A 26,396-nucleotide genomic window follows, 5' to 3' on the forward strand; every position below is an offset into this window, starting at 1 on the left:
GACGGAGAAAGGTTGGAAAACTTTAACCTTCGATATCTCCTAAACGGTTAGAGATACAGGCTTCGGACAGGTACCAAATTAAAGCCCTTTCAAAACCCTACATTTTGCACTACATGGACGACTCTCTACTCCCAGTAGAAGCGGTGATATCGACGGAGAAAGGTTGGAAAACTTTAACCTTCGATATCTCCTAAACGGTTAGAGATACAGGCTTCGGACAGGTACCAAATTAAAGCCCTTTCAAAACCCTACATTTTGCACTACATGGACGACTCTCTACTCCCAGTAGAAGCGGAGATATCGACGGATGAAGACTGGATATCGACGGAGAAAGGTTGGAAAACTTTAACCTTCGATATCTCCTAAACGGTTAGAGATACAGGCTTCGGACAGGTACCAAATTAAAGCCCTTTCAAAACCCTACATTTTGGACTACATGGACATCCCTCTACTCCCAGTAGAAGCGGAGATATCGACGGATGAAGGCTGGATATCGACGGAGAAAGGTTGGAAAACTTTAACCTTCGATATCTCCTAAACGGTTAGAGATACAGGCTTCGGACAGGTACCAAATTAAAGCCCTTTCAAAACACTACATTTTGCACTACATGTACGACTCTCTACTCCCAGTAGAAGCGGAGATATCGACGGAGAAAGGTTGGAAAACTTTAACCTTCGATATCTCCTAAACGGTTAGAGATACAGGCTTCGGACAGGTGCCAAATTAAAGCCCTTTCAAAACCCTACATTTTGGACTACATGGACGACCTTCTACTCCCAGTAGAAGCGGAGATATCGACGGAGAAAGGTTGGAAAACTTTAACCTTCGATATCTCCTAAACGGTTAGAGATACAGGCTTCGGACAGGTACCAAATTAAAGCCCTTTCAAAACCCTACATTTTGCACTACATAGACGACTCTCTACTCCCAGTAGAAGCGGAGATATCGACGGATGAAGACTGGATATCGACGGAGAAAGGTTGAAAAACTTTAACCTTCGATATCTCCTAAACGGTTAGAGATACAGGCTTCGGACAGGTACCAAATTAAAGCCCTTTCAAAACCCTACATTTTGTACTACATGGACGACCCTCTACTCCCAGTAGAAGCGGAGATATCGACGGATGAAGGATGGATATCGACGCAGAAAGGTTGGAAAACTTTAACCTTCGATATCTCCTAAACGGTTAGAGATACAGGCTTCGGACAGGTACCAAATTAAAGCCCTTTCAAAACCCTACATTTTGCACTACATGGACGACTCTCTACTCCCAGTAGAAGCAGAGATATCGACGGAGAAAGGTTGGAAAACTTTAACCTTCGATATCTCCTAAACGGTTAGAGATACAGGCTTCGGACCGGTACCAAATTAAAGCCCTTTCAAAACCCTACATTTTGGACTACATGCACGACACTCTACTCCCAGTAGAAGCGGAGATATCGACGGATGAAGACTGGATATCGACGGAGAAAGGTTGGAAAACTTTAATCTTCGATATCTCCTAAACGGTTAGAGATACAGGCTTCGGACAGGTACCAAATTAAAGCCCTTTCAAAACCCTACATTTTGGACTACATGGACGTCCCTCTACTCCCAGTAGAAGCGGAGATATCGACGGATGAAGGCTGGATATCGACGGAGAAAGGTTGGAAAACTTTAACCTTCGATATCTCCTAAACGGTTAGAGATACAGGCCTGGTTCTGGCACCAAATTAAAGTCCTCTCAAAACCCTACATTTTGCCGTAAGTGACGACTCTCTACTCGCAGTAGAAGCGGAGATATCAACGGAGAAAGCTTGGAAAACTTTAACCTTCGATATCTCCTAAACGGTTAGAGATACAGGCCTGGTTCTGGCACCAAATTAAAGTCCTCTCAAAACCCTACATTTTGCCGTAAGTGACGACTCTCTACTCCCAGTAGAAGCGGAGATATCGACGGAGAAAGGTTGGAAAACTTTAACCTTCGATATCTCCTAAACGGTTAGAGATACAGGCCTGGTTCTGGCACCAAATTAAAGTCCTCTCAAAACCCTACATTTTGCCGTAAGTGACGACTCTCTACTCCCAGTAGAAGCGGAGATATCAACGGAGAAAGCTTGGAAAACTTTAACCTTCGATATCTCCTAAACGGTTAGAGATACAGGCCTGGTTCTGGCACCAAATTAAAGTCCTCTCAAAACCCTACATTTTGCCGTAAGTGACGACTCTCTACTCCCAGTAGAAGCGGAGATATCGACGGAGAAATCTTGGAAAACTTTAACCTTCGATATCTCCTAAACGGTTAGAGATACAGGCCTGGTTCTGGCACCAAATTAAAGTCCTCTCAAAACCCTACATTTTGCCGTAAGTGACGACTCTCTACTCCCAGTAGAAGCGGAGATATCGACGCAGAAAGCTTGGAAAACTTTAACCTTCGATATCTCCTAAACGGTTAGAGATACAGGCCTGGTTCTGGCACCAAATTAAAGTCCTCTCAAAACCCTACATTTTGCCGTAAGTGACGACTCTCTACTCCCAGTAGAAGCGGAGATATCAACGGAGAAAGCTTGGAAAACTTTAACCTTCGATATCTCCTAAACGGTTAGAGATACAGGCCTGGTTCTGGCACCAAATTAAAGTCCTCTCAAAACCTTACATTTTGCCGTAAGTGACGACTCTCTACTCCCAGTAGAAGCGGAGATATCAACCGAGAAAGCTTGGAAAACTTTAACCTTCGATATCTCCTAAACGGTTAGAGATACAGGCCTGGTTCTGGCACCAAATTAAAGTACTCTCAAAACCCTTACATTGAAACCACGTTCAATTATAACGTCTGGTCTAATATATGTAGCTACTTGTAAAAAATGGTTCTACTAGATCGATAAAATATGGATCGAATCTCGGATAAAATTAATGGAAGGCAGTAAATCATGGTTTTAATCTGGGCTAAAAAGCTGATTTTAGCCAAACCAACAACTTGTTGAATTTTGTCATTTCACGATCGAGAAGTGGTGCTTTAATTTATATTGTATTATCATGTTCTTTTTGTTTTCCCCTTTTTTATATCGTTATTTGTGAATATTTATTCGCATATCCTAACTCAGTTACCGTACGACCTTAATGCAGTTAAAAGGAACAAACTTATTAAAGTATTTGTATTAACAGCGCAGTTCTCATCAGCGCGTATCACGTACAAGAGAAACGATTCAGTGAACTTGTTGCTTTCCAATTTTAGACAGGCATATCGCGTAATCAGTTGCCGCGTCATTCGAAAAATGCGGCAGAAAGTGAGCCTGATTTGTCTTTCCAGTCCGTGACTTTTTCCGCGTTCAAAGTGCAACAACGCATCGGCATCGAGCAGCGTGACTATTGATGTTGTGATAAAACCGATATATTATCTAATTACGAGATAGACAATGGATACATTAATTGTGCACTATGATCGTTTTGAAAAGAGGATAATGCAAAATGTCGAACGCAACGGCCTGCGACATCGGTATGCAGATGATGTTTTATGTTCTTTCAATGGCGAGATAATTTTTAAACACGAGTTTTATAGCAATATAGCGTGATTTCTACGTTTTATTACATTTTATTACGAAATTTTATAACGAGCATATATATTACACATGCTGTTACATGCATCGTAGAGATGTAATCAGACGCAATACTTGGGCAAGTCCGAGGTTATGAGTCATGTGTATTACATCTTGTTTATAGGCCTAAAGCAAATACTGGATTATGGCTGGGAACCTTGGTTGGCCTGAGCGCAGCAGTCACGTTGTTGAAGGAGGAAAACAGTTATTCTGAGATATGTCTTTTTGTAGGAACTATTGGTTTCAGCCTTGTTCTCTGCTCTTTCTGTCTTTACATACGACTTTCCATGCAACATGTCACAGCCAAAGACTTTCATGCTATATACTTTTTACCAGCAATTGTAACTTCCATACATCTACTTGCAGCTAACAGAGGTATGGCAATCCGTAGATTGTCTCTGGATAATTTTTTTACTCTTCCGGAGTATTCTTTTTTTTGCCTATTAGGAATATAGATAGCATGCAATTAATATATGAGATTTAGTAATGATATGCATCTGGTTCTGATTATATTTTTATATTGATTAAACAAGAACAGGATTATTAATGAGTGTCACATGGGGCCTAACTGTGGGGAGTTTAGGCACATGGGGTGTCCTGCAACTAATGTCAGCTTTTCCATACTGCTTCACAATGGGAGAAGCAACAGCGATTATGCATAGTTTTATTTTGTTTTTGATGTCGGCTGTTACCAACTTACCCCTGCGATATCATTTGCCTCCGATTCATGATAATGACATCAGCACAGCTTTGTTGCAGGTATTAAAGCTCAAGAATTACTTGCCATGATATAGCTTACCTTTTACATTGCCCTAACACATTATTACAGGTTGGAATATTGTATGTAGTTTCGGTATGTCTCCTGTGTGGATATTTTCCTGTCCTGCATAGCACAAAATACTTTTACTTAATGACAGTCAGCCTCCTGTGTTTTATAACTCTTCCAATACTTTATATTATTCTCGATCAGAATCCAATAATGTGGATAATTTCTTTTGCTTTTAGCAGTCACAAGAGGGTAAGTAACAATATTGTACTTTATTACTTAATTTATGATACTAATTAAAACATTTATTGATACAAACAAATTGATATAATATAAGAAATGCTTTGTTGTTCATTTTATTTCTTTACATTTTGAACATTGCAGGTTTTGTTAGTGATATACTGGGTGATATGTGTTTTGCTAAGTATTTTCATTATAATCTACCAAATCTTGTCAAAATCCCAAGCTGCAAGTTCGACCAGAAAAATTTTTCATATCTTGACCATATTTATATTTATCCCTGGTATGATATATGATACTTCAATGTTGTATCTTGCCAGTGGTGTGATTTTCGCACTATTTGTCGTTCTCGAGGTATATATGTATTCTTATTGTCTGTCATTTACAAATTTTATTTTTGTCCCCGAAACAATAATTGTCAACGAATTTTAGGTAATTAGATTGTTGAAAGTACCACCTCTGGGAAAAGCTTTACAAGATGGATTCGTTGTATTCGTCGATGAAAAGGACTCCTTAATTTCCTTAACAGCCTTGTATCTAATGTGTGGTGTATCGTTTCCACTTTGGATGCCGACCAGTAACCTGACAATGCTGGCATTAATGAGCGGCGTATTAACAGTAGGGGTTGGCGATACCGCTGCAAGTTTCATTGGCAGCAAATTGGGTTCGCACAAGTGGATGGATACGGATAAAACTATCGAGGGCACCGTCGCATGTGTGTTTTCTCAAGTTTGCGTAATACTCGCTCTAGCTTGCTATGGTATATTTCTTTTCATACATCTTTTACTACCATCTTTTCCTCCTGCTGATAAGACTCTTAATTATTTTTGTTTATCTGTATTTTACCAGGTTTCATCGATAGCTATTGGCTATTGCTCCGAAGTATATTGGCGGCTGTAGCAATTTCGTTGATTGAGGCACGCACGAATCAGGTCGACAATTTGGCTCTACCATTGTTGATGTACGTGTGTTTAATGATATAAGCGTGTATATCACTTTTCTTCCAAGTTCAATAATTTAATGTAGTTTTTAAGGAAAGCGTGGCAATCATATTGCAGTCATTTTTTCTTTAGTTGAATTATGAATCGCCTTCTGTGTTGGAGGAGAAAAGCGCAAGTAATTTTTTGTAGAATTTAATATTCTTTAGCACGTTGTTAGAAAGCATACCGTGAACATTACATTTTGACTGATATATACGCATATACGCACAATCATATAACATTCATCAAGATACCGTTCTGCGCACAGAGACAATCGCAATTGAATATTATGGGTTAATAGCGCGAGTGATTTTAGCGATATTGTTAATTTTGGTGTTGGTTGTTAAGTGTCGTGATTTGGTTGATTGGCATTATATCCATAGGAGGAAGGAACAAACGAGAACGTAGTCATGATTGTGATTAAGTTAAGTGTTGATAATGTACAAATGTCCATACATACGAAAGTCGAGCGTGTTTTGTATATATATCGGGGTAACGTGTAACTTATATATTTATCCAAAGATTTGGGCCGCACAATGCGCAGAGAACCGCATTATATTAGATACTATCGACCTAAGCATGAACACGCGAGTCGATGAAGACGAATGTTGAATGTTGCATTTAAGCTTCACTAACATATACTTACTTTTTTTATATCTGTGAGACACCGATTATGTGCCTGACGTTTCGCCCATTCCCGACGAAGCATTCTTCTACGCTAGCTTTGAGAATTTTCTGATAAAGTTGTCGAATAACGAATAAAGTATTTTTTTAATTATTTAAACGTTAGATTTTTTCTTACGCTAGATTTTCTCCTCTCTCTCTCTCTCTCTCTCTCTCTCTCTCTCTCTCTCTCTCTCTCTCTCTCTCTCTCTCTCTCGTTATGAAGAACGACTACGTGTTAGTCAGATGCATGAAGGTCGCAATTTCCCAAGGAATCCTACCTACGAAGAAGTCCCTACGATAGTTGGAAGCGAAAATTTCGGCGGTCGTATCAAACCGTGCTCTGCAGTCCGCTCGTCGCTAATTGGGCGAGGTCAGTGTCAGCCGTTTGTCTACGCTAATTGGAGGCGGAAAGAAGAAGGTCCAACAACATTGTCGCTTGCACCGCGCGGTTCTCAATACTTTCAGCACGCGGCATCAGAGCGGCGGACGAGGTCGCTCGGTCACTCGGTATCGTTCGCTTTTGCTTGAAAAATTCCGCAATTCGTATCTCGACAACGCGCAAAGCCACGACGGTGCGAGCTTCACGAAAACGAGTTTTATCTCGCTTCTGGATTATATCCCGCCTACGGCCACTTGACTGTCATGCACCTTGAAGGGCTCCATTTTTTCATCGATCTATTATGAGCTTCTCTATTAATATCTCGGCGACGAGCAGAGGAACGACGCTGCGATTTCCACGAAGAAAAATTAGCTGCTTCTAAGCTGTAAATTACGTCCTGCTGACAGCCGAATCAGTACAGACCGTCTCGAAACGCAACATTCTTTTGTCGGTGGGAGTATAATCACTTATGGCGAGAGATTTATTTCAGCGTTTTATTGACCACACAGCCTTAAAATCTGCTCACGCACAGCATTTCCTCGTACGCCGCCGCATCCTTTAGCCTAATAATATAATGCTTACGAATGCTTAAAAAACACCGGTACTTTATTAACTCGATGTAACACAAAAGTATGACCTTGCACTGTGTGTATGTATGTATAATGTGCCGAAATTATCATATACAGGCACCGGCAGGCGGCCATAATACACGTTATAACAGCGTTAAATTAATAATAATAATAATAATAATAATAATATTGAATTAACTACGTTATAATGTTGAATCAAATTGCTGTCGTTGCATGGTAACTTGTCAATGACTTGAAAATACTGTCGGGCAACACTGTCCTCCTAGTGATCAACACGGCGCCGAAATTTGTCAGAGTCCTCTCTTCGACCTAATTGCAAGCTGACTCGTCGTCCAGCCAGGTAAGAGCCCGTCCTCGTGATCCTCGCAGAACAATATATGTGGCTACAGTCTTTGAAAAATTAGAGTATCTTTATTGTAACGTACAGTTTGTTATCACTTATCACTTATCAGAACGGAAAGAAACGTACGAGAAGATACTACCAGAAGGTCTCGAGCAAATGAAGTAAACGAATTAATAACAAGAACGATGGTTTTCGAGCATTTCGTGTCGACGATCGTTATGTTACAGCGTTGTCTGCGGATCTCGGGTAATCCTCTTCGTTAATCCCCCAAAATGCTGGGAGGGGATCATCATCTACCTCGATGTCCGTATTCACCCCGGCAATCCTGTCGCAGTCTTGTCCAGAATCCACGAGCACGACAGACGGATGTACGTTGTAATGTATCGCTACGTGCTACTTATTATTATAGTCGTTTCTTACGTGTATATGTATATATGTATAGGTAATTGTATTTGTAATTGTGTATAGCAATTAAATAAATATCCTGAAATTCTCGATCGTGTAATTGCCGTTTGTTCTTTTTTTTTTCTTTTTTTTTTTTCTTTTTTCTTCAGTGGGTCGCCGCGTGTAGGACGGCGACGCGTGTCGTGTCCGCTATCTTAAACGTACGTAAAACTTATTCGGTGTATATCTCTTGAGTCTTCGTGTGATATATTGCGACTTTTTCTGTCATACTTTCGGTCACGCAATCCGATTACGTTCTTCACGTGCGCCGTCCGCTTCTCGCAAATCTCGTCCTCGCGAGGATCGCAGTCCTGCGCCTGCATGGTGTTTCACGCGTGATCATCTTCCCGCGCGATCATCTTCCCGCGCGCGCATCGCGGTCCCCTCGCGCCTCGTCCTTTCTCGTTACGAAGTTACGGACGATGGGAGGATGTAGCGTACAGTCTGAGACTCATTCAATCTACGTGGACATTCGTTTATCGTTGTTTGCGCGCGCGAACATCTCAGTTGAATGACGCGATACAAATTTCAGGGTGCAGGGTCGCAGGGTGCAGGAATTTCGCCGCATCAGATTTTGATGTTGTTTGCCGCTTCTAAAGTATTCCCTCAGTCAGCAATAAGAAAAGATTATCAACATGATGCTCTAGCCGAACCGATCGGCTTTTGTTGCGCGTCTCCAAGTCGACTCCTCGCCGAATAATGGCCCTTGGAACTTTCTGCGCATTTAGCAGTAGCGATCGTCAGCGCTAGGTGGCGCTCTGGATATCGCGCGAGCGGGCAACGGGTGAAGGACCGCGCGCGGTCCGGAGGCCAGCTGGAGGTGGCCTCGGGAGTGGGGGCAAGGCCGTACTCCACTCACCCCAGTGTTTCTGTTTACTCGCGCGGTCGCGTGAACTTGGTGGCAGTCACGTGCGGGCGACGCCGCGCGGCGTCGAGTTAAAGCACCGACCGAGCCGACCGAGAGCGCCGTTTTGCGGTTTTCGATACGGACGCCGATTTTGCCGTTCCTGGGCGTCGCAGCGAGCTCAGATCGGAATCATCGTAAAGCTGAGACTCGCACGCCGCGTTCCTCGTGGGCATACGGCCGTATTCTACTCCCCCGAAACAAGGATCGATCAACGACGGATTGTCGCGATGAGAAGTACCGGTGGTTTTTAAGTCGAGATTAACGAGTTAACGTTAACACTGGAAAGCGAAACGGTCTCGACGGTTTTTCCGTGTTTTCTCCGTGTAGTAATCCGTGCAGTTGTGAATTACTGCTACAGTTGAGAATCACTACTGAACCAAACTGCGCGAACTAAAAAAATCGCTGGTCTCTCTAACCCCCTCAATTATCCTTAAGTACTGATTCTCAAATTTCACAACTAGACTAGTTATTAATGTTTGCAAAGAGAGAAAGCTGTCGAAATCATTTTGTTTTTCAGTGTACACGTTGCATCAAACATCGCCGGTGTGTCAGCTGTTTCTTCTCCGACCGATATAAAGCGCAACAGAAGAGAGGAAACGGGCGGTAACGAGGATCGTCCAACTGTAGAAATTTCCGCCAAATTTGCCTCGTGAAATTCTATAGAAAGTAAACGATATTGAAAAGATGCTGCAAATATGTGTGTACGTTGTAAGCATCTCGAATGTGCGATTACGGACCTATATTTATTAGAACTTGCCACCGCCAGTTGAAACAATCCTCAACTTTTCTTATTGCTCAAAACAATTATTCTATCGTAATTGAAACTGTTCGTTCGCTGTCTTGTAAGCTCCATCGAGTGGCTTGCTCTTCGTCTAGAGTTTTGAAACGCACCCTGCGTGAGAGGAATGGAATGCTGTACTCATATTTACACGTCTGATCGTGAGACAAAATTTTCCTTGTCCCGCAGTTTGGGCGAGTCTCGCACTGTGGAGAGCGGTGGATTGCGATAAAAAAATAAGCATTCGTTAATTATGCGTTGCTGATTATTGACTTTCACGTTGTCGAAACGAATGTCACGCGCTGTCTCGCGATCCGCAATCCGATTTGGACGTTCATCGGTCTTCGTCGGCACAGTAGCATCAGCGAGAAGGGTCAGGGTGCAACGCGAGAAGCATGCCGACGGTAGCGTTACGATAAAAGGACAAAAGTTAATTTGTAACGTTTTTTTGCGATTTGCGGTCTGTTCGAAGTTGCCTATATCAAATCGAGGCGAGCGCGGATGGAGTGTATCTCGTGCCCCCCTCCCTCCCCCCCTTCTCCAACCATCATACTTGCGACGCACATACGATACGTGCCGCTCGCGTTACGCGCGTAACGTTATATCGCGCGTCGATCCGATCTCGTTTCTCACCGATTACGTAAGAATCAAGTAAACTCGCCGCCTTTCACGTCTACTACATATGTACAATCGCGATGCGGGTCGAGATTAGAACTCGTAGTCCAGCTACTCTTAAAAACGACAGCACACACCCTTCGTTCATTGCGATAATCGCGGGACAATTATCGACGGAACCACGCGGCTTCTTCCCTTCCGGCGTATTATTCCCTTTGCGACGCGTCGCAATCGCGGATTCGATTCTGCAATTCTCTAAGTCTTAATGCGTTAGTATATTACACACGATGTAAACGGATACTTGAAACTTGAAGATAGTGTCGCGTTTAGTGTTAGATAGACGTAGACGAAGATACGAGTCTTGAACTTTCGGTCTCTCCGTGACGACGACGACGACGACGACGACGACGACGACGACGCATTGCACTTGCTCGCTCGCGACTCGCATTCAACGACGCATTCAATTCATCAGCTCGTCGCAATTCCCACATTGTGTGTCGCTAAACTAAGTGGCGTAACTATTACACATGAAGCGCAGCAAAGCGATGCTCGAGTGTCTCCGACGCTTACGGGGGCCTGAAGGGAATCCAATGAGTGAAAAAAAGAAGATTTCACAGAGTATAAAATTTATAAACCTTAGGAAAATATAAACCTTCTCACGTGAATGTCTCAGTCAGACGTGAACGTTTGCGTACGTTAAACTTGCCCTTATTTTGCCCTCCTTCGGTGTCCTCCTCTTTCTTTCTTTCTCTTTCCTTTTGCATTAATTGCCACTGAGGCGGCGGAAGAGGGAACGGGCTTCCTCGAGCCCGTTCCCGAGAGAATCGAGAGAAACAACGAAAGCTCATAGTTACGCCACTGCCACAATAATACGCACGCCTCTCGACGAGAGCTCGCCCGGCGCTGGCGAGCGCGATCAATCATACGAATGAAACGAAGCGGATTCGGCCGGACGCCGATGCCGGATTCCAAGCGAATCCCGACGCGAATCCTGAGGCGGTTCGCCTCACTTCCGTCTCACGAGTATGACGCGACGCCTAACAATCGGAAAGCCGGTCGCTTCTCGCACGCAATTCCGAAACTCCTCGTCCGTGGTCTCGTTACGTCAGCTGGTCGGGAATCTTAACGACTATATTTATATCCTAAAGCATCTTGCAAGCTGTCACACACCGCAATCGCTCGTCATTACGTCCCCCTTTGATCAGCCTCGCTCGCCGCTCGCGGCCGCGCATCGGTCGACTCATCGACGACGGCCGATCCGTTTACCGTTTTCTCGGAACGATGCTCGCTTCAAGTCTCATTCGGACTGAACGTAAGATTCACGAGTAACTCAACGCCGATCCTAGCGCCGATGAATCTCGCCCTCAATCTCCCGCCGCACGGTGACAGCGATCATGGGTGGACGAGCCGTTCGCTTCAAAGCCTAATATACACCGAGTATTAGGTTTACAAAACAGACGCCCTACCTCGTCGTAGGGTTTCAAGGGTCGGATCGGTGGTTTCACAGCAGAGAACGATATGGGGATTTAGGGAAATCAGAGACGGGGCTCGGGCTGATACGATAGGGCCAGAGTGAGTGAGAGAGAGAGAGAGAGAGAGAGAGGAGGGGAGAGGAGGAGAGAAAGAGGGTGAATGAGTGAGTGAGTGAGTGAGTGAGTGAGTGACAGGGAGAGACTGGTTACTCCCGCAATTTGTGCCAGTCGGCTATCTGTCGTCGCGGTGAGCTGCACACCTCCTTCCAATGGTTCACAGCGGAGCCTTGACACTTTGGTCCGCCGAACTCGAGTCGGCCAATCACCTGCAACAACGGGAGCGCGACGGTTAGCGCGCGAAGAGCGAGAGCTCTCGCTACTTCCGCTCGTCCCTCGTTTACCTCGTTCTTCGTGACTCGGTCCCAATCGAGAAGCATGAACTCCAGGCTGACGTTGTTGAGCCCGTCCGCGCCGTTCGGTATGTCGAAGACGAATGACTCGTTGAACACTGGGCTGAGCGTGCGTTTCTTCACGTGCGTCTTCTTCTTGGCGATGCGCTGCTGATTGTACAGAAGGTAGATCTTCACGTACGGATCTGCCAGCCCGGTCACGTCCATCTTCGGCAGGTTACGCGCTTTCAGCACCACCACCGTGAGCCGGCTGGTGACTGGCTGCCAGCACAGAGATACCAGCAACTCTCCTCTGCCTTGTGACTGGATCTGGAAGGAGGAGAAAGTGACGAAATGAGACGTTTATGATTATTATTTGGCGCGGAAGCGCCATCTCGTTGCAAAGCGTTTCTTTTTCTTTTCCCTAGTGTTGCCATCAGTGTTGATCTTGTATTAATTTTCGATCATCAAAACAAACGAGGATAATCGTGAAAGTAATCATGAAAAAATACAAAATTGCAGCGACACCGTACTTTGTCTCGCATAATAAGTATACTTTATCTCGGAACGTCAGAGATCGCGTCGCTCGCTCGGTTGTTGCGCTCACCTTCAGACTCCTGGGGCATATTTTCCGACAGAGAGATATCTCTTGATTGTCCGCGTCCTCCAGGCCGGGTACCGATGACAGGGCGCACGTCAGTTCACCGATGATGTCGTCGCGCGAGTATCTGTCGAAGCTCAGCACGATGAAGTGCAAGCTGATTTTCTGCAATTGCAATCATCGTGCATAAATCGCTGTCTTCTCCAAAGAGAGGGGGATAGATTAGATTAGCTTAGCGATATTGTTGAGATTAGAAATCGAGATGTATGATCCACCTGAAGCTGACTCTGCGATATGCCGAAGAACGTGAAATCCTCGTCGTACACCGGGTCCCTCGTGTTCCTCAGCACTCTGGTTTTCACGTGGTGCTGCTTATCGGGCAACAACTGCAGCTTCACGTAAGGGTCGCTGGTGGCATTCTGCTGGCCCCTGGCGGGCAGTCCCTTACACTTCACCACCGTGACGGCGAGCGCGTTCTGCTCGCTGCGGTAGCGCAGCTTGAACACCAGCTGGCCCAGGTTGTCCTTGTCGTTCTCGGCTGTCTGGCTCTTCTCGCGCTCCACCTTCTCGTTGTTCTCCAGCTCGGCCTTGTCGCGCTCGTTTTCTATGCTCACGGCCACCTCGACAGGTGGTGTTTGCACCGGTGTGCCTGTCGTCGTCGTGAGAACAATCGCTCGGTAAACTTGGCGAGAGGAAAGCAACGGGGAGAGAGAGAGAGAGAGAGAGAGAGAGAGAGAGAGAGAGAGAGAGAGGCAAGTGAGCGATTGGTCGTAATGTTGACGCGAAGGCATCAGCGTTGCTCTCGAGACCGAGACGGAAACAGAAACAAAACGTAAAAAGAGAGGAGGCACCATCCTTCCAAATGGTGCTCGCGAGGATGATCAACACATGTCGCAACATCACACACGACGACCAATTACGACGATGTTTACGAGCCATTACGATTAATCGTTCACTCGTCCGCTCGATCGGGTCGCGCACGTTACCTGCGCTCTGCGGCGTTCGGGGCTGCGACGTCGGGTTCGAGGACTGCGACCCCGTCGGGCTCGGCGTCTGGCCGCCGGAGCCAGGTGGACTCTTGGCCGGCCCTGTCGGCGACGGGCTCTTCTTCAAGTAGTGGCTCGTGCTACCGGGGCTCTTAACCGCCGTGGGCTTCCGGTGCGGCGGTCTGAACGCCAGGGACTTGTCGGAGCTTAGCTTGGTGTGCTCGCGACGTCGTCGGCAGAGCCACCAGGTCATCGCGACGGCGCAAAGTAGGAAAGCGGCGCCGATGCATAGCGTCACCAGCGTCGCCGTCGAGACTGAAATCACCGCCGCGCGTGTGTGCTTTTCAAGCTTTTCAAGCAGCAATTAGCTGGCACGGTGATTGCACGCGATCCGTCGTGACAGCGCCGCGACCCCAGGACGAATATTGGCGAGAGGATCGCCCCAAGAGAGCCGCCCCAGACACGAGAGGGATGAGAACGACGAGCATTTATGAGGGAGCTTGCTCCCTCGTTTTATGTTCGAGGAGAAGTAAAGAGAGATAGAGAGAGAGAGAGAGAGAGAGAGAGAGAAACAGATAGATAGATAAATAGATGGATGGATAGAGAAAGGGAGGGAGGAGGGAGAGACCCCCGTGCTCTTTTCGCCTGGTCGACGTCGACGTCGACGACGGTAAAAACTCGTCCTCCTCCAGGACGTCCGGAGCAAGTCCCGAATGCATCGCGTGACAGCGCGTACTCCGCTCGAGCTAATCGTCCCCCGACCACCATGCGGATTTGCATTTGCAGACGCGGCCCATGTCGATACCGATGGAATACGCGCGGTGCCCCGAGCTTCCCCGCGCTCTCCGCGCGTGGAAGGTGGAACTGCGCGTCGGGGATGACGCGGATGACGCGTCGCATTGTGTGTACGCGCGGCTGATCGAAGGCCGAGATCTGGCCGATTGCCGTGTACAATCGAACGAGATCGCGGCCCATGGTCGCGCGCTAGCTGACGAAGCAGCTCGTCGCGCGCGACGAGCAACCTCACGCGGTCATAGCCGACGGGGTCGGAGGTGTAACAGCTGTCGGACCTCCGTCCCGAGCGGTACCATCGCGGAGCGTTGCGTCGTGGGCGATCGTTCGGACGATCCCAGGCTCGAGTCGCGGGGTGAATCGTCGACGAGGCCACGTCGTCGTCGAAGAGGCGCCAGGTGGTGAAACAGATCGGCTCGCGTTACGGTTTCCGCGGTTTACGCTCGGCTTGGCCGCGAGAAGCGGACGCGGAGAGGCTGCTCACCAGGCTCGACGGGTCGAATCAGAGGTCCACCCTCCGTCACTCCGCTGACCATCTTCAGCTGCGCTGCTGTTGCTGTTGCTGTTGCTGTTGCTGTTGCTACCGCTGTTGCTACCGCTGCTGCTGCTGCTGCTGCTGCCACTGCCTGCTGTCGCTAAAAGGACGCTTTATTCGCGTAAGTCTGTCGGTCACGGCGCACTGAAGGAATATTTACGGGCGGCGTGCGGCCCGTCGTCCGCGGCACTCTACGCCGATCGTCTACGTCGGCCGAAACGCGCGCGGATCAATAGCCCGAGAAGCGGAGCTTGCGCGCAGAGGGTGACGCCGCCGCCGCCGTCGCCGTCACCGCCGCCGCCGTCGCCGCCGCCGCCGCCGCCACCGCGAGGAAGGCACCGCGATGACGACGACGAGAGAGAATGCGACAGCCCGCGAGATGAGATAGGGCGGTCCCGCGGGTGATCCCCGCTGCGCTCACGCGCGTATGTATGTATGTATGTATGTATGTATGTATGTATATATGTATGTGCGTTGCAATTTTTCTCAAAAGCTAGAGAACAAGAATTTCTCTCGATCGGGAAGGATGAATTTAATACGACTTGTCGCTCCCGGAAGCTCCGATCAATCGGCTTCACAGGACGGCGGCGAATATTTTTTTCTCGAACGATTCTTTACTCTGTTCTTGCCGAGAGAAATCGGCGTGAAAAATTGGCCCGCGGTATTCGAGGACGAATCGATTCGATCTCGGCCCGCGACGGACGGGATGAAGATGTATACACGGGGAAGCTGCGAAAAATAGCACGGCGGGATGAAAAGGGTTAAACTTGGACGTCGATTTTGTACGGTTATTTTTAGCCGATCTTTCCTCTTCCGACGTGACGTGATTGAACGTACCTGTGCATGTCTCCTGTGTGCGCGTCTCCGGACGTAATTTTGGACCGATTATTTTGGTGTTACCGTTGGATGAATGAATTATAAGGACCGTCCCCAGTCTGAATAGTAGCTGAAGTGTAGCAACACGCCGCACAGTGGGCCAGAATTCCAGAAAAGTGTCAAAAAATGCATTTTTCGACTGTTTCTAAATTTAAACAAATACATGTCTATTTGATAATATTAATGTCAAACTGATGAAATGTAACATGATTTTCCTCTTAGACATATATTAAGATCGCAAGATATTCAAAATAATTATTGCAATGTTGGTAGACACGCAATGTCCCGAAAAGTCAAAATATTGAAATTTGAAAACTAGGACTATTTATCGACAAGTCATAATATTAAATACGAATACTGAGACAAATTATCGATACATATACATATATATATATATATGTATGTACGTATATATATATAATAAAAGAAACAGATTTTTTAAACCTTTCGAATACGACTCACACTAACGACTGGTAGTACAAGAATTATGACAATCTCTTTAAGCCATGTAAAATCCTTATCCTTAAACTGTATTATATTTCTTTGAGAAGATTACTACCGCTCATTATATTCAAAAGCAAACTTGCAAGCATAACAATAATAATAATAATAATCATTATTATTATTATTATTACTATTATTATAATTATAATTCTATAATCATAATAAAATTAACGATATTCAATGATTAAATGATATTAATGACATGTATTTGTTTAAATCCAGAAACAGTCGAAAAACGTATTTTTTTACACTTTTCTGGAATTCTGGCCCACTGCGCGCCGTTGCTTGACAAATGAATGCTCCATTGATAAGTCGTTGCGATTATTAGTCGATACTTGGTGTTTCTCTTTATTACGCTCGAGCGTACAATTTACGCACACAAGGTAACACCGGGGTGGCGTTACACGTTTCTTTTAACGCGATACGAATCGCTACGGGGAAGGCAACGCTAATACGTAGTTTCAAGTTGCATCAGTAAATCGATACGGAAAAGGCTTTACTACCGGCGTACGTTTCTCGGGCAAAACCACGAAGAAACGTTAGATGAGCACGAACCGGCGTAATTACACACACGCTAGAGCTTTGCTTCGAATTATCGATCAATGAACGCTGAAGCCGGCGTTAAAGCGGAGAACTTGCCGGAGGGTTTTGTCTATGATTCACCTGCAACGAGGACACTGACATACCTACTTTTGCGACTCACTTTACGAACTACCGCGTAGCTCGCCGACGTGCGCGATAAAATAATCGGGATCAGCGTCGTGTGAAATGAAGATGAGGTGCAAGAGGAAAAAGGAGAGAGAGAGAGAGAGAGAGAGAGGAGAGATACCATCGGGGCAATTGATTTATGAAAAGAGCTCCCTCGTTGAATTATTCCGAGACCGGGAGGGGGGGGGCAGGAGTTTGCTAAGTATCATCCGTGCCACCTTTCGTTTATCGGCCCCGCCACCTGCGACACGACGATATTACGAGGTGCGGGCGAATCGTGCACGTCGATGCGGCCGAACGTTGAAATTTCCACGAACGTATGAACTTTACGACCGCGCGGCCGAATCGCGCTGGCCTATGACATCCGGCGGCCGGCGCGCGGACGTGACGTCGCGTCCTCGCCACGGCACGTTCGCATTTTAGATGCTACTTCGAAAACGTCGCTCGCGCAATGCTCGGGGAAATTTCAACGAGACGCGACGGACGTGCCGGACTACTCCCCCGCGTTGCTCCCGCGAATTCCCGCCAGCAGCTTTGTGCAATCGCATTAACGACTTTCTAATTCGTTTTCCGCGACAAGGGACGAATTTCTCATCGCCATCGATTTTCGACGCTTCGCCGGCGCGAAGCGGTGGATTGGAAGATGTGTACAGATCGGAACCTCTCCGCCAGTGCCGTCGTCTCGTGACGTCGGTCTGGCTGAGCAGTTTTTCCTGCGGTTGTCCTTCTGTTGCGTGTCAATCGCGAGCGGGAGTCAATCCGAGGTAGGAGAGAAAAAATTGCATCGCGTCAGGTCGACGAGGAATCTCGCGAGTGAAACTTGAAATTTCTCGCCTACGTCGCCCGTCGAGAGTGCCTGCGCGTTCGGGCTCGAGGACGGCCCTGCTCGCCGTGGCTTCCACGGCGACACGTCATTCGCCGTCTGCGCGAACCGGATGGTGCTATGGTACTAACGTCGCGTGCACCAGGCGTGTGTGTCCTCGTTCGCGGCCGGCTTTCACGAGCGGCTCGATATAGCGCGAGCGACTCGCTCGGATCGCGGAACGCTGCGGAAGGCCACGGCGACGTGGGACGCAAACGTCAGCAGCCGTCGTCGTCGGATCCCACTCGCGAATGGAGTGATCGAGGAAGTGCAGTCGTCGTCGTCGGCGTCGAGGAGACCGTAGACGCGTAGCGAGGTAAACAGGTCGCCACGGGATTAACAACATGGGCCTCAAGGACCTTCGTGTGGTGTTCGACAACCCGTGGAGCACCTATTATCCCGGGCAAACGATGACGGGCACCATCGTCGTGGTGTTGGACAGCACGAAGAAGATTCGCGGTGAGTTTGACAATTGGCGATAATTGCGAGCGATGCACGGATTGCGCGATGCGATGATGATGCCAACCCGGCGAGAACTCGGCGAGAAACTTCGACTTTCGTTCGTTGTGAATGCTTTGCTACTTTTTGCCGAGTGCTTCTCTTCGGTCGGTTAATTTCGGTCGCATTCCTGAAAAAGAAACGAAAGGAGGGCCGGTGGCCGTGGACGGAGATCGAGTCGCACTCGGCGTCGCCGCACCATGAGCTACCTTTTTCTACTGCTGTAACGCGAGAGACGTTATAATTATAGAACGCGTGTTGCACTCTTGCGCAAAAGTCCCGCCACCGCTGGTGGCGTGGGTGGTGGGCTTTGTCTCATCCCGGACATTGTTCGGTGCCGTTAAAATACACCGGCGGCGCAAAGAACAGCGTGAAGAATTGTTGCTAAAATCGCACGTCTGCGCTGTCGCGTCGCGTTTGATATTAACGATATTACGGGCAGACGCGAACGCTCGCGCGATGTGACGTGAATTAATAACAAGGCGAATTAACGGGGAGGTTAATCTCTCTCGCTCGGAGAGATGTTGATAAGAGACGGAGATATGCGAACGGGATCGGCGGAAGCGTGAGTAATTTCATCGCGGGCGCTGAACGAGCGATTAGAAAATCGAGAGTGATGAGTCAATCGAGATAGAGAGAGAGAGAGAGAGAGAGAGAGAGAGACGAGAGAAAGAGAAGACCGGTCGCGGCCGATTGCGTCAGCCGGCTATTTTGCTACGATATTTTCCAGCCGGTTCGTAACGCTGAGAATCTTCCTTCTCTCCGCAGGCATAAGCGTGAAGATAAAGGGCGAGGCGAATACTTGCTGGACCAATGACAAGCAGGAGATGGACGAGAGAGGACAATATCGGGATGAAAGTCAAACCGTCACCGCGCACGAGGAGTACTTTGAAACGAAGTACTATTTGGTCGGATCCGCCTCGGGTAACGTTAGATCCCCCCGTCCGGTTCTTCTTCTTCTTCTTCTTCTTCTTCTTCTTCTGCCTAACCTTCTTCTGCCTTTACCTTCTTCTGCCTAACCTTCTTCCGCCGCAGATTAATGGAGCTCAAAATCGCCCCTGTTAAGCGATTCAATAGCGGTCGTCAATAGTTGAAGTAAAAGAACAAAGGCAGAGAGATATTAACGATCTCTCCGTTCCGACGTATCTGCGTCTCTCGACGTCCTTCTCCGGAGATTCTTCTCCGTCGCGTTTTACCGGTTATATCGGAAATCTCCATTCCACGCGGTCATTACAATGTATTCTTCTCTTAGGCGGAGAGATAGAGATACAGTCCGGCGAGCACAAGTTTCCATTTGCTTGTTCCTTACCGGACAGCTTGCCGAGCAGCTTCGAGTCGGACTTTGGACACGTCCGCTACACCGTCAAAGCCACGCTGGATCGACCTTGGAAGTTCGACCAAGATGTCAAGAGTCCTTTCACAGTCATCTCGCCTTTGGACTTGAACACGGAACCGCGAGCAGTGGTTGGTATCCGAATCGGAACACGGTTTAAAGTGACTTTAATTTAAACACACTAAATCAGGACTTAAGTAAGAGACACTTGATCTTCCTCTGTATCTTCTATACCCAGGAAGCTCCTCCGCGTTGTTAACTCCGTCCTCGGAGAGGCCTCGTGCAAAAAAAGAAAGAAATTACCGAAATTAGCACACTGATTATCAAGAAATGCAATTTCAACGGTCTTTTCATCAGGAACCCGTTCAGGCAGAGATGAGCAAGACGTTCTGGTGCTTGTGTTGCGCCACGCCAGCGTTGACCGTAAACTTCTCGCTGCCGGTTCGCGGCTACGTGCCTGGGCAGTCCATGCCGGTGAAGATAAATGTGGAGAATCGGTCGAGCGTCGTCGTGAACACCGTGAAATTGGTGCTGGTCAAGGTACGTAACGTCAGTGTCGCAACGCAGGTGGAACTCAAGTTGAGACTCAAGTCGCCGCTCAGGCACACCACCCGAGACTTGCTGACACTTGCCGACGGTGTCTCAAGCCACCGAGCCACTCCTCACTCTGAGAAGTAATAACGAGTCGTAAAAAAAGTTTAGGTCGTGACCTTTCGCGCTACCACGCCGCACTCGGACAGCCGAACGGAAGAGATCGTAGTGACGGAGGTCAGTAAAGGACCGGTCGAGGGCGGCGGCAGCGCCGATTACGAGCAGCATCTGGACATTCCGCCCTTACCGCCGTCGAACCTCGCCAACTGCGGCATTATCGATCTCGAGTACAATCTGAAAGTGGAGGCGTGCGTCGAAGGATGGTTAGTCGGTTGGGCCGTTTCCGCCATTCGCCAAGTAGCCAAGTATCTCTCACTACCATCATCGACCCTGCCGCACTGACCTTATCACGTTCGCATCACCATCGCATGACCATCACGACTCGGCCCTGTCTTACCTTGATTCATCGTCCGCTTTATCACCGCTATTATGCGCCTTCATTCGCTCGAGACGTGCGCTCTGTAAGCCCGTATGTACTCCCGCAGGTATCATCGGAACCTATCCGACAAGACTCTTATCTTCGTGGGCACGGTTCCGCTGGCCGCTTACCACACCCCGAGCGCTCCACCTGCCGCTGATGTGGCCGCTGCTGATGCTCCGACGAAGCCGCCAGCAGCCGGCTTCGTCGTACCTTCGGCCAACAAGGCGCTGCCTCCGCTGCCGGAATCTCAACTGTATCCGAACTTACGTAAGTATCAGGTGACGCGACGACCAGTAACGTATCCTCGCGCGCAGGCGGCCTCGGGCACTTCCTGACGGTCTCTCTCAGCGAGAAGCTATCCTGCTGTTTCTCACCTGAGGATTGATCGTCGTCCAAGCTACCTTGTCTTTCAAAACATCCCCTTTCTTCATCCCATCCCTTCAGTCTCGACCACCGCTCGAACGCGGACGTCTGCGCTTATGGGAGAGCGCTTTGTTTCTAGATGGTAAGCTTTTAAGAAATTAGAGCTCTTTGCGACGCGCAGCAATGATGTCAATTTGTCTTTCAGCTCCGCCATCCTTCGAGGAGTCGGTTTACGGCGCCAGAAATCTCCGCGAACGCGGGGAGTCGGAATACGTCTACGGTTTAGCCAATCGCTTCGCACCGAAATACCCGGTTTATAATTTCGCACCAGCACAGTAATGAGTGAGAAGAAAAGAGAGAGAGAGAGAGAGAGAGAGAGAGAGAGAAGAAGAAGAAGAAGAAAAAGAAGAAGAGGAGGAGGAGAAAACAGAGGGAGATTGCTGTCTTGAGATGAATTTTGATAAAAATTATTTCGAAGCTCGCATTATACGTCCTCTTGGCCCACTCGCCGACGAAAAATCTCAGAAAATACGGGATTCGTCTTAGAAAGTACGTGGATTCGCGAGGCATCCGTATGCAGCCTCAAGTGGTCAAGTGCTCTTGATCGATGCTTAAGCGACATGTGATTTGAAACGCACAATTTGTAGCACACATGATAGAGTTACACAAACAAACGCCTTTTCTACCTGGCATTTATATTTTTTTACGCGTATCGTTGCGAGATCGCGAGAGAGGAAGAGAGAGAGAGAGAGAGAGAGAGAGAGAGAGAGAGCAACGAATAGCGGCCAAATTCCTTTCGCCTCGCGGTACGACGTCGTTTACATTACAAAATCGCGTACACACGATGGAATTTATACACGCAAACACGCGCGCAAACAAGTGCATCGTATCGCGAGGCGAGGACTTGAGCCCGACGGTCATTGCGTCGACGATTTGCGAGCGCTCGTTTCCCAGAGCAACGCTATATGTAAATGCATTGTACTCAAGTATCGCTCCATGTAGCCTAAGTGAGAACAGAAAATATATACATTTTTAAGATTTTAAGGTAACGAGCAGGACGAATTTTATTACGACTGGCGATGTCTTCACTTCCCGAGCGAGTGAAAACGTGATGTCGGCGTGTTAACGATACCGCGTCAGATCGGCCGCTTTTTCGCGTCGTGTCGAAGCAACGAAGTCGTCGTGTTTGATGGACTCTTTGCGAGCAATCATGACCGCGGGAGGTGGAACCGCGTAGCTGAATTCACACAACCGTGACGTATCCGCGACTCGCGCACTCGATAACGCTCGCGTCTGGGAAGTTAACGCGCCGCACGCTACTTTTTTTCCCCCGTGCAACTTTCGCGGAGATAACGAGCGCGCCGATTATCGGGCCGAGATCGAATGCATACGGTACGTCGCATTTATCTTTCGTATCTCGACACGGTACGTCTCGATTTCGCGCTACCGACCACGTCCCTACTTTTTCACCGCGTCACGCGCGACATTATCTCAATCGGAACACGGATCTCTGGCCATCGTTCGCGCGCGCTAATAAAATCTCAAGGCGTTTAAGCGACGTTGATGAATACGGCCGTATAAAGTTCGTCGGGCGAAAGGGCGCGCCGATAGTAATGAAGTCGGCGCGACCTGAGATCGTATCGGGTCGACTGCAGAAGAGCCTTTGAGGATGGCGTATCCTCGCCGCTTCGGAGATATCCTGTGCGCACACGGGAACGATTCTCGCACTTTCGCCGGTAGTTTTCATCCCGATCGTGTTTTCGTGAGCAACGTGCGTTATCGCGCACGTCAAAGTCCCTCGAAGCGTCCATCCCTTTCCGGCTGGCGTCTTTCTCAACCTAATCGTCTCAATTAGCGCCGCTTCTAGTTAAGGACGAAGGTTTAATTTCGATTTATCGATCGGGTGCCGTGATACGAGTCCGTGTTAACGCCACTTGGACTCTAAGCGGACGTAGACCACGACGGTGGAATGAATATTTATTCGCAATTAATCTTCGACTAGAAGTGCACGGTCGCGCGCGGCTTGGCGGTTGCACGTGAAGCGGATGGAATCTGTTTGTAGAGCTATTTCGGCGTTTACCGAAAAGCGAACTATCACGTAAGGCAATCGTACATCATGCAACGCTCCCTCGTATCATCATCGTCTGACACCTACGAGGCGAAGGAAAAGTAGTGGCGGAAGAGATACGTCATAAAGACACGCCGATGAGGGTTCGCGTCAAAGTCGCCGATACAAAGTATCGATTGAACAGTTTCTCATACAGACTTGAGAGACAAGCTGAGAAGGAACTCGCGACTGAGAAATTTCGCGAGCTTCCGTCCGCAAAAAGCACCTCAACGAGGTGCTCTGCTACCCCGGCACGGCACGGTCGACCATCGCGGCAAGAATTATAGCAGAGCGTCCGCACGAAGCACCTGATCGATGATGTTAGCGGTATCACTGGACTCGGTCTCGCGACCTTGGGGGCGCGAAATGAAATATTTGTGAACAGCGGTGATCTAACTTTTCGCGGATGCTCAATCAGCGCGGCGGAACCGGCGGTCGCGAGGCGAGCCGCGGCGATTGCATTCGCGTGTAATCCACCGCGTCGCGATCGAACGAAATCGTCTCACGTGCTCGCGCACGCTCGTCATCGCCACGATAGTGATCCCCGTGCGTTTCACGACGTTATTTCGCGACGGGTGTGTGTGTGTGTGTGTGTGTGCGTGTGTGCATACGCGGTACACACGTAACGATTTTTTACATCATTCATGGCTCTCGGGCGGATTTCGCTGGCGATGGGCGAATTGATTACGCTCGTGATTGTGGCGCGACGTGCAATTTTCATTGCGCATTATCGACGAGGCAATATTTACGCGAATTATCTCGCGACTAGCCCGACGTGCCGGGTGATAATATTGCATACGTCGCAGCTCTCGCACTGAGTACGCCGTGGGCGCCCTTACACGCTGTCAATTACGTAAGCGGCGATGTAGCGGGCACCGGTATAGACTTTTCTATGACGAGTCGCCGTTCCACGCCCGCTCGACTCGCGCGCGGAATGTCCGTCTGGTGGAACTTCGACCCTGCTAATGTGCGTCGTCGCGATAAGGTAACGCGACGACGAGCAAGCAAAGTGTTCGCCTGATTGCTGCCCCTCGCTCTTCGGTCTTCGGTCTTCTGCAGGAAGAAAAGAGAACCGGGGATTACGTAACCGCGCGCTGAGTCGAAATTGAGTAAACCCCGACAGGGGGTATCATCCATCACCGTTCCGCAGCGCGTCCAATTATGCTCCCTTCCGATATCGTGACTGACGTGAATCGTAATAATAGGCTTAATGGGATTCTGCGTTTAAAGCGCTCGCTCGCGATCGTTTCAGCGTCTTCTCTCTCCCTCTCTCTCCCCCTCCCTCCCTCCCTCTCTCTCTCTCTCTCTCTCTCTCTCTCTCTCTCACGGCAGATACGCACGAGGCAACGAGGACCCGCGACGACGGGGTTGCCGATGAAGGAGAGGCGAGCACGGACTTCCGTGCGCGCCGAATTTCCCGACGAATTTTATTTTCAGCGAGCGATGCGACGAGCAAGACGACGAGCAAGAGCGGCGTTCTCTCGCGCGTTCCGCCGCGCTACCAAGGCTGTGGCATAGAACAAAACTTTACTTCCAAAGTGACGAGGTCGCGGCGGACTGTGCACGCCTGTCTGCCGCGCGCCGTTTCGACCTCGTCGACGATCGATAATTCAAACCGTATCGATAAGCGGAAACGTCTCGCGCGCGCGCTGCGAATTTAACGCTGTGCGACGCTGGGTGACGTCACGTTCATCCTCGGCTTCGCTCGGTGTCCTCGTAATCAGCGAAACGCCGTCGCACGGCCGGTCTATAATCAGCGCGCACTGCCGTCCGCCAGTTTATAGCCAGGACTCGGCGAGGCGGCTGTACACACGCGGCGGTTGCAACAGCCCGGGACAACGGCGAAGGTTGGCATTCAAACCCGCCGCCCGCGCCGGGGGGTGGTTACCCGTGGCGTGGAACCACCGTACAAGTTGGTCAGCCTGTTCACCACGTAGATTCAGCGCACGAGCAACGGGTGAGCGCCATCAGAGAGGGGTTGAAAGTGCGCTGTATAATACGCCCCTGATGTGTACGTGGCTCTGTCGAGCGAGCACCAAGCTCGTTTTCGAGAGGGCAGACAAGAGGGCTGCGGACCCCTGCGAATTGGCGTGAATTTTTGCAAAATTTCATCCACCGTCTCGCCGTGCCACGTGCCTCGCGAGGAGGACACTCTCGCTCTCGCTACTCTCTCGAGTCGTACTCGTCGTCGTACATGACCTATCGAATCCTACCTACCTACCTACCTACCTACCCGCCGTTAGTCCCTGACGGTCTTGCTGCACGGCGCGACCTGCTGCTGATCGCGGGGGATCGCGGTGAAGGGAGAGAAGAGGGAAGAGAAGAGACAAGCGCGACCAGAGACCTGGAGGATTCTCCACTGACGAATGAATCCCGTATATGTCAGGCTCGATGGTCGAACCCCCGTTCGCGACACCCTTTGCCGCGGGCTGCGTGCCGGCACGTGCGCGGTGCGCCGAGGCGCGCGTGCTACACCTCCTGTCAGACTCGCTCGTCCGTCGCGCCGCAGGACGACTACCCTCCTGTGGGGCCGTGGAAAACAGTGGAAAAGCCGGAGCCGATGCCGTCGCGTCCGCTTCGTACTCCGTGACCGCTCGGCGACAGCGACAGTCAGCATCAGCGGCAGCGGCGGCAACAGCACTCTCCTCGAGCACCTCGGACGCAGTCCCGCGGACTGTCTCGTTGGCGGACGACACGCGGAGAGAAGTTCGCGAAGGGCGGCACACGTGTTCGCGTGAGCGAAGGAACCGACGTCGAGTCGGGTAAAGAAGCAGTCACAGACAGCGCGCCGTATTCTTCTTTCTTTCACTCTCTCTCTCTCTCTCTCTCTCTCTCTCTCTCTCTCTCTCTCTCTCTCTCTCTCTCTCTCTCTCTCTCTCTCTCTCTCTCTCTCCCCCCCCTCTCTCTCTCCGCCTCTCTCTTTCTTTCTTCCCGTCTCTCTCTCTCTCTCTCTCTCTCTCTCTCTCTCTCTCTCTCTCTCTCTCTCTCTCTCTCTCTCTCTCTCTCTCTCTCT

The 26,396-nt window shown here is 49.1% G+C and overlaps 3 protein-coding genes across 6 annotated transcripts; 2 read left to right on the forward strand and 1 right to left on the reverse strand.

Moving 5' to 3' along the window:
• The first annotated feature begins 3,057 nt into the window (after positions 1-3,057).
• Positions 3,058-6,347, forward strand: Dolk (Dolichol kinase). Of its 2 annotated transcripts, XM_025303309.1 has the most exons (8): positions 3,058-3,477; positions 3,702-3,952; positions 4,116-4,336; positions 4,407-4,595; positions 4,728-4,937; positions 5,016-5,343; positions 5,433-5,544; positions 5,657-6,347. In XM_025303309.1, the coding sequence occupies exons 1-8, from the start codon at positions 3,398-3,400 to the stop codon at positions 5,658-5,660; spliced, it is 1,395 nt and encodes a 464-aa protein (XP_025159094.1). In that variant the 5' UTR covers positions 3,058-3,397; the 3' UTR covers positions 5,661-6,347. The 2 variants fall into 2 exon arrangements, with proteins under 2 accessions (XP_025159094.1, XP_011140069.1); XM_011141767.3 differs by having other exon boundaries at positions 5,433-6,347.
• Positions 6,348-7,088: 741 nt separating this feature from the next.
• Positions 7,089-15,303, reverse strand: Syt4 (Synaptotagmin 4). 2 transcript variants are annotated; one of them, XR_849787.3, is made up of 7 exons: positions 15,010-15,303; positions 13,734-14,048; positions 13,023-13,396; positions 12,754-12,912; positions 12,159-12,476; positions 7,668-12,083; positions 7,089-7,588 (listed from the first exon to the last, which is right to left on the reverse strand). XR_849787.3 is itself a non-coding variant. In XM_011141766.3 (6 exons), the coding sequence occupies exons 1-6, from the start codon at positions 15,059-15,061 to the stop codon at positions 11,964-11,966; spliced, it is 1,338 nt and encodes a 445-aa protein (XP_011140068.1). In that variant the 5' UTR covers positions 15,062-15,303; the 3' UTR covers positions 7,089-11,963. The 2 variants fall into 2 exon arrangements, 1 of the variants encoding a protein (XP_011140068.1); XM_011141766.3 differs by having other exon boundaries at positions 7,089-12,083.
• Positions 15,304-18,043: 2,740 nt separating this feature from the next.
• On the forward strand, positions 18,044-22,148 carry LOC105183538 (arrestin domain-containing protein 17). Of its 2 annotated transcripts, none has more exons than XM_011141764.3 (7): positions 18,044-18,469; positions 19,277-19,432; positions 19,761-19,972; positions 20,199-20,381; positions 20,544-20,755; positions 20,978-21,180; positions 21,482-22,148. In XM_011141764.3, the coding sequence occupies exons 1-7, from the start codon at positions 18,355-18,357 to the stop codon at positions 21,613-21,615; spliced, it is 1,215 nt and encodes a 404-aa protein (XP_011140066.1). In that variant the 5' UTR covers positions 18,044-18,354; the 3' UTR covers positions 21,616-22,148. The 2 variants fall into 2 exon arrangements, with proteins under 2 accessions (XP_011140066.1, XP_011140067.1); XM_011141765.3 differs by lacking the exon at positions 18,044-18,469 and adding an exon at positions 18,876-19,073.
• The last annotated feature ends 4,248 nt before the right edge of the window (positions 22,149-26,396 follow it).

Source organism: Harpegnathos saltator, unplaced genomic scaffold (assembly GCF_003227715.2).
Source record: "Harpegnathos saltator strain DR-91 unplaced genomic scaffold, Hsal_v8.6 scaffold539, whole genome shotgun sequence".
Taxonomy (NCBI): Eukaryota; Metazoa; Arthropoda; class Insecta; order Hymenoptera; family Formicidae; genus Harpegnathos; species Harpegnathos saltator.

What these genes read in the sequence shown, in the direction of transcription:
- Dolk (XM_011141767.3), top strand. Translation starts at nt 3,398, where the DNA reads ATGGATACATTAATTGTGCACTATGATCGTTTTGAAAAGAGGATAATG. An exon ending in CGCAACGGCCTGCGACATCG is followed by an intron (nt 3,478 to 3,701) that starts GTATGCAGATGA and finishes TCTTGTTTATAG; the next exon opens with GCCTAAAGCAAATACTGGAT. An exon ending in CACTATTTGTCGTTCTCGAG is followed by an intron (nt 4,938 to 5,015) that starts GTATATATGTAT and finishes AACGAATTTTAG; the next exon opens with GTAATTAGATTGTTGAAAGT.
- LOC105183538 (XM_011141764.3), top strand. Translation starts at nt 18,355, where the DNA reads ATGGGCCTCAAGGACCTTCGTGTGGTGTTCGACAACCCGTGGAGCACC. An exon ending in TTTGGTCGGATCCGCCTCGG is followed by an intron (nt 19,433 to 19,760) that starts GTAACGTTAGAT and finishes TTCTTCTCTTAG; the next exon opens with GCGGAGAGATAGAGATACAG. An exon ending in TCAACTGTATCCGAACTTAC is followed by an intron (nt 21,181 to 21,481) that starts GTAAGTATCAGG and finishes TTTGTCTTTCAG; the next exon opens with CTCCGCCATCCTTCGAGGAG.
- Syt4 (XM_011141766.3), bottom strand. Translation starts at nt 15,061, where the DNA reads ATGGTCAGCGGAGTGACGGAGGGTGGACCTCTGATTCGACCCGTCGAG. An exon ending in CCGAACGCCGCAGAGCGCAG is followed by an intron (nt 13,397 to 13,733) that starts GTAACGTGCGCG and finishes CGACGACGACAG; the next exon opens with GCACACCGGTGCAAACACCA. An exon ending in TATGCCCCAGGAGTCTGAAG is followed by an intron (nt 12,477 to 12,753) that starts GTGAGCGCAACA and finishes TCCTCCTTCCAG; the next exon opens with ATCCAGTCACAAGGCAGAGG.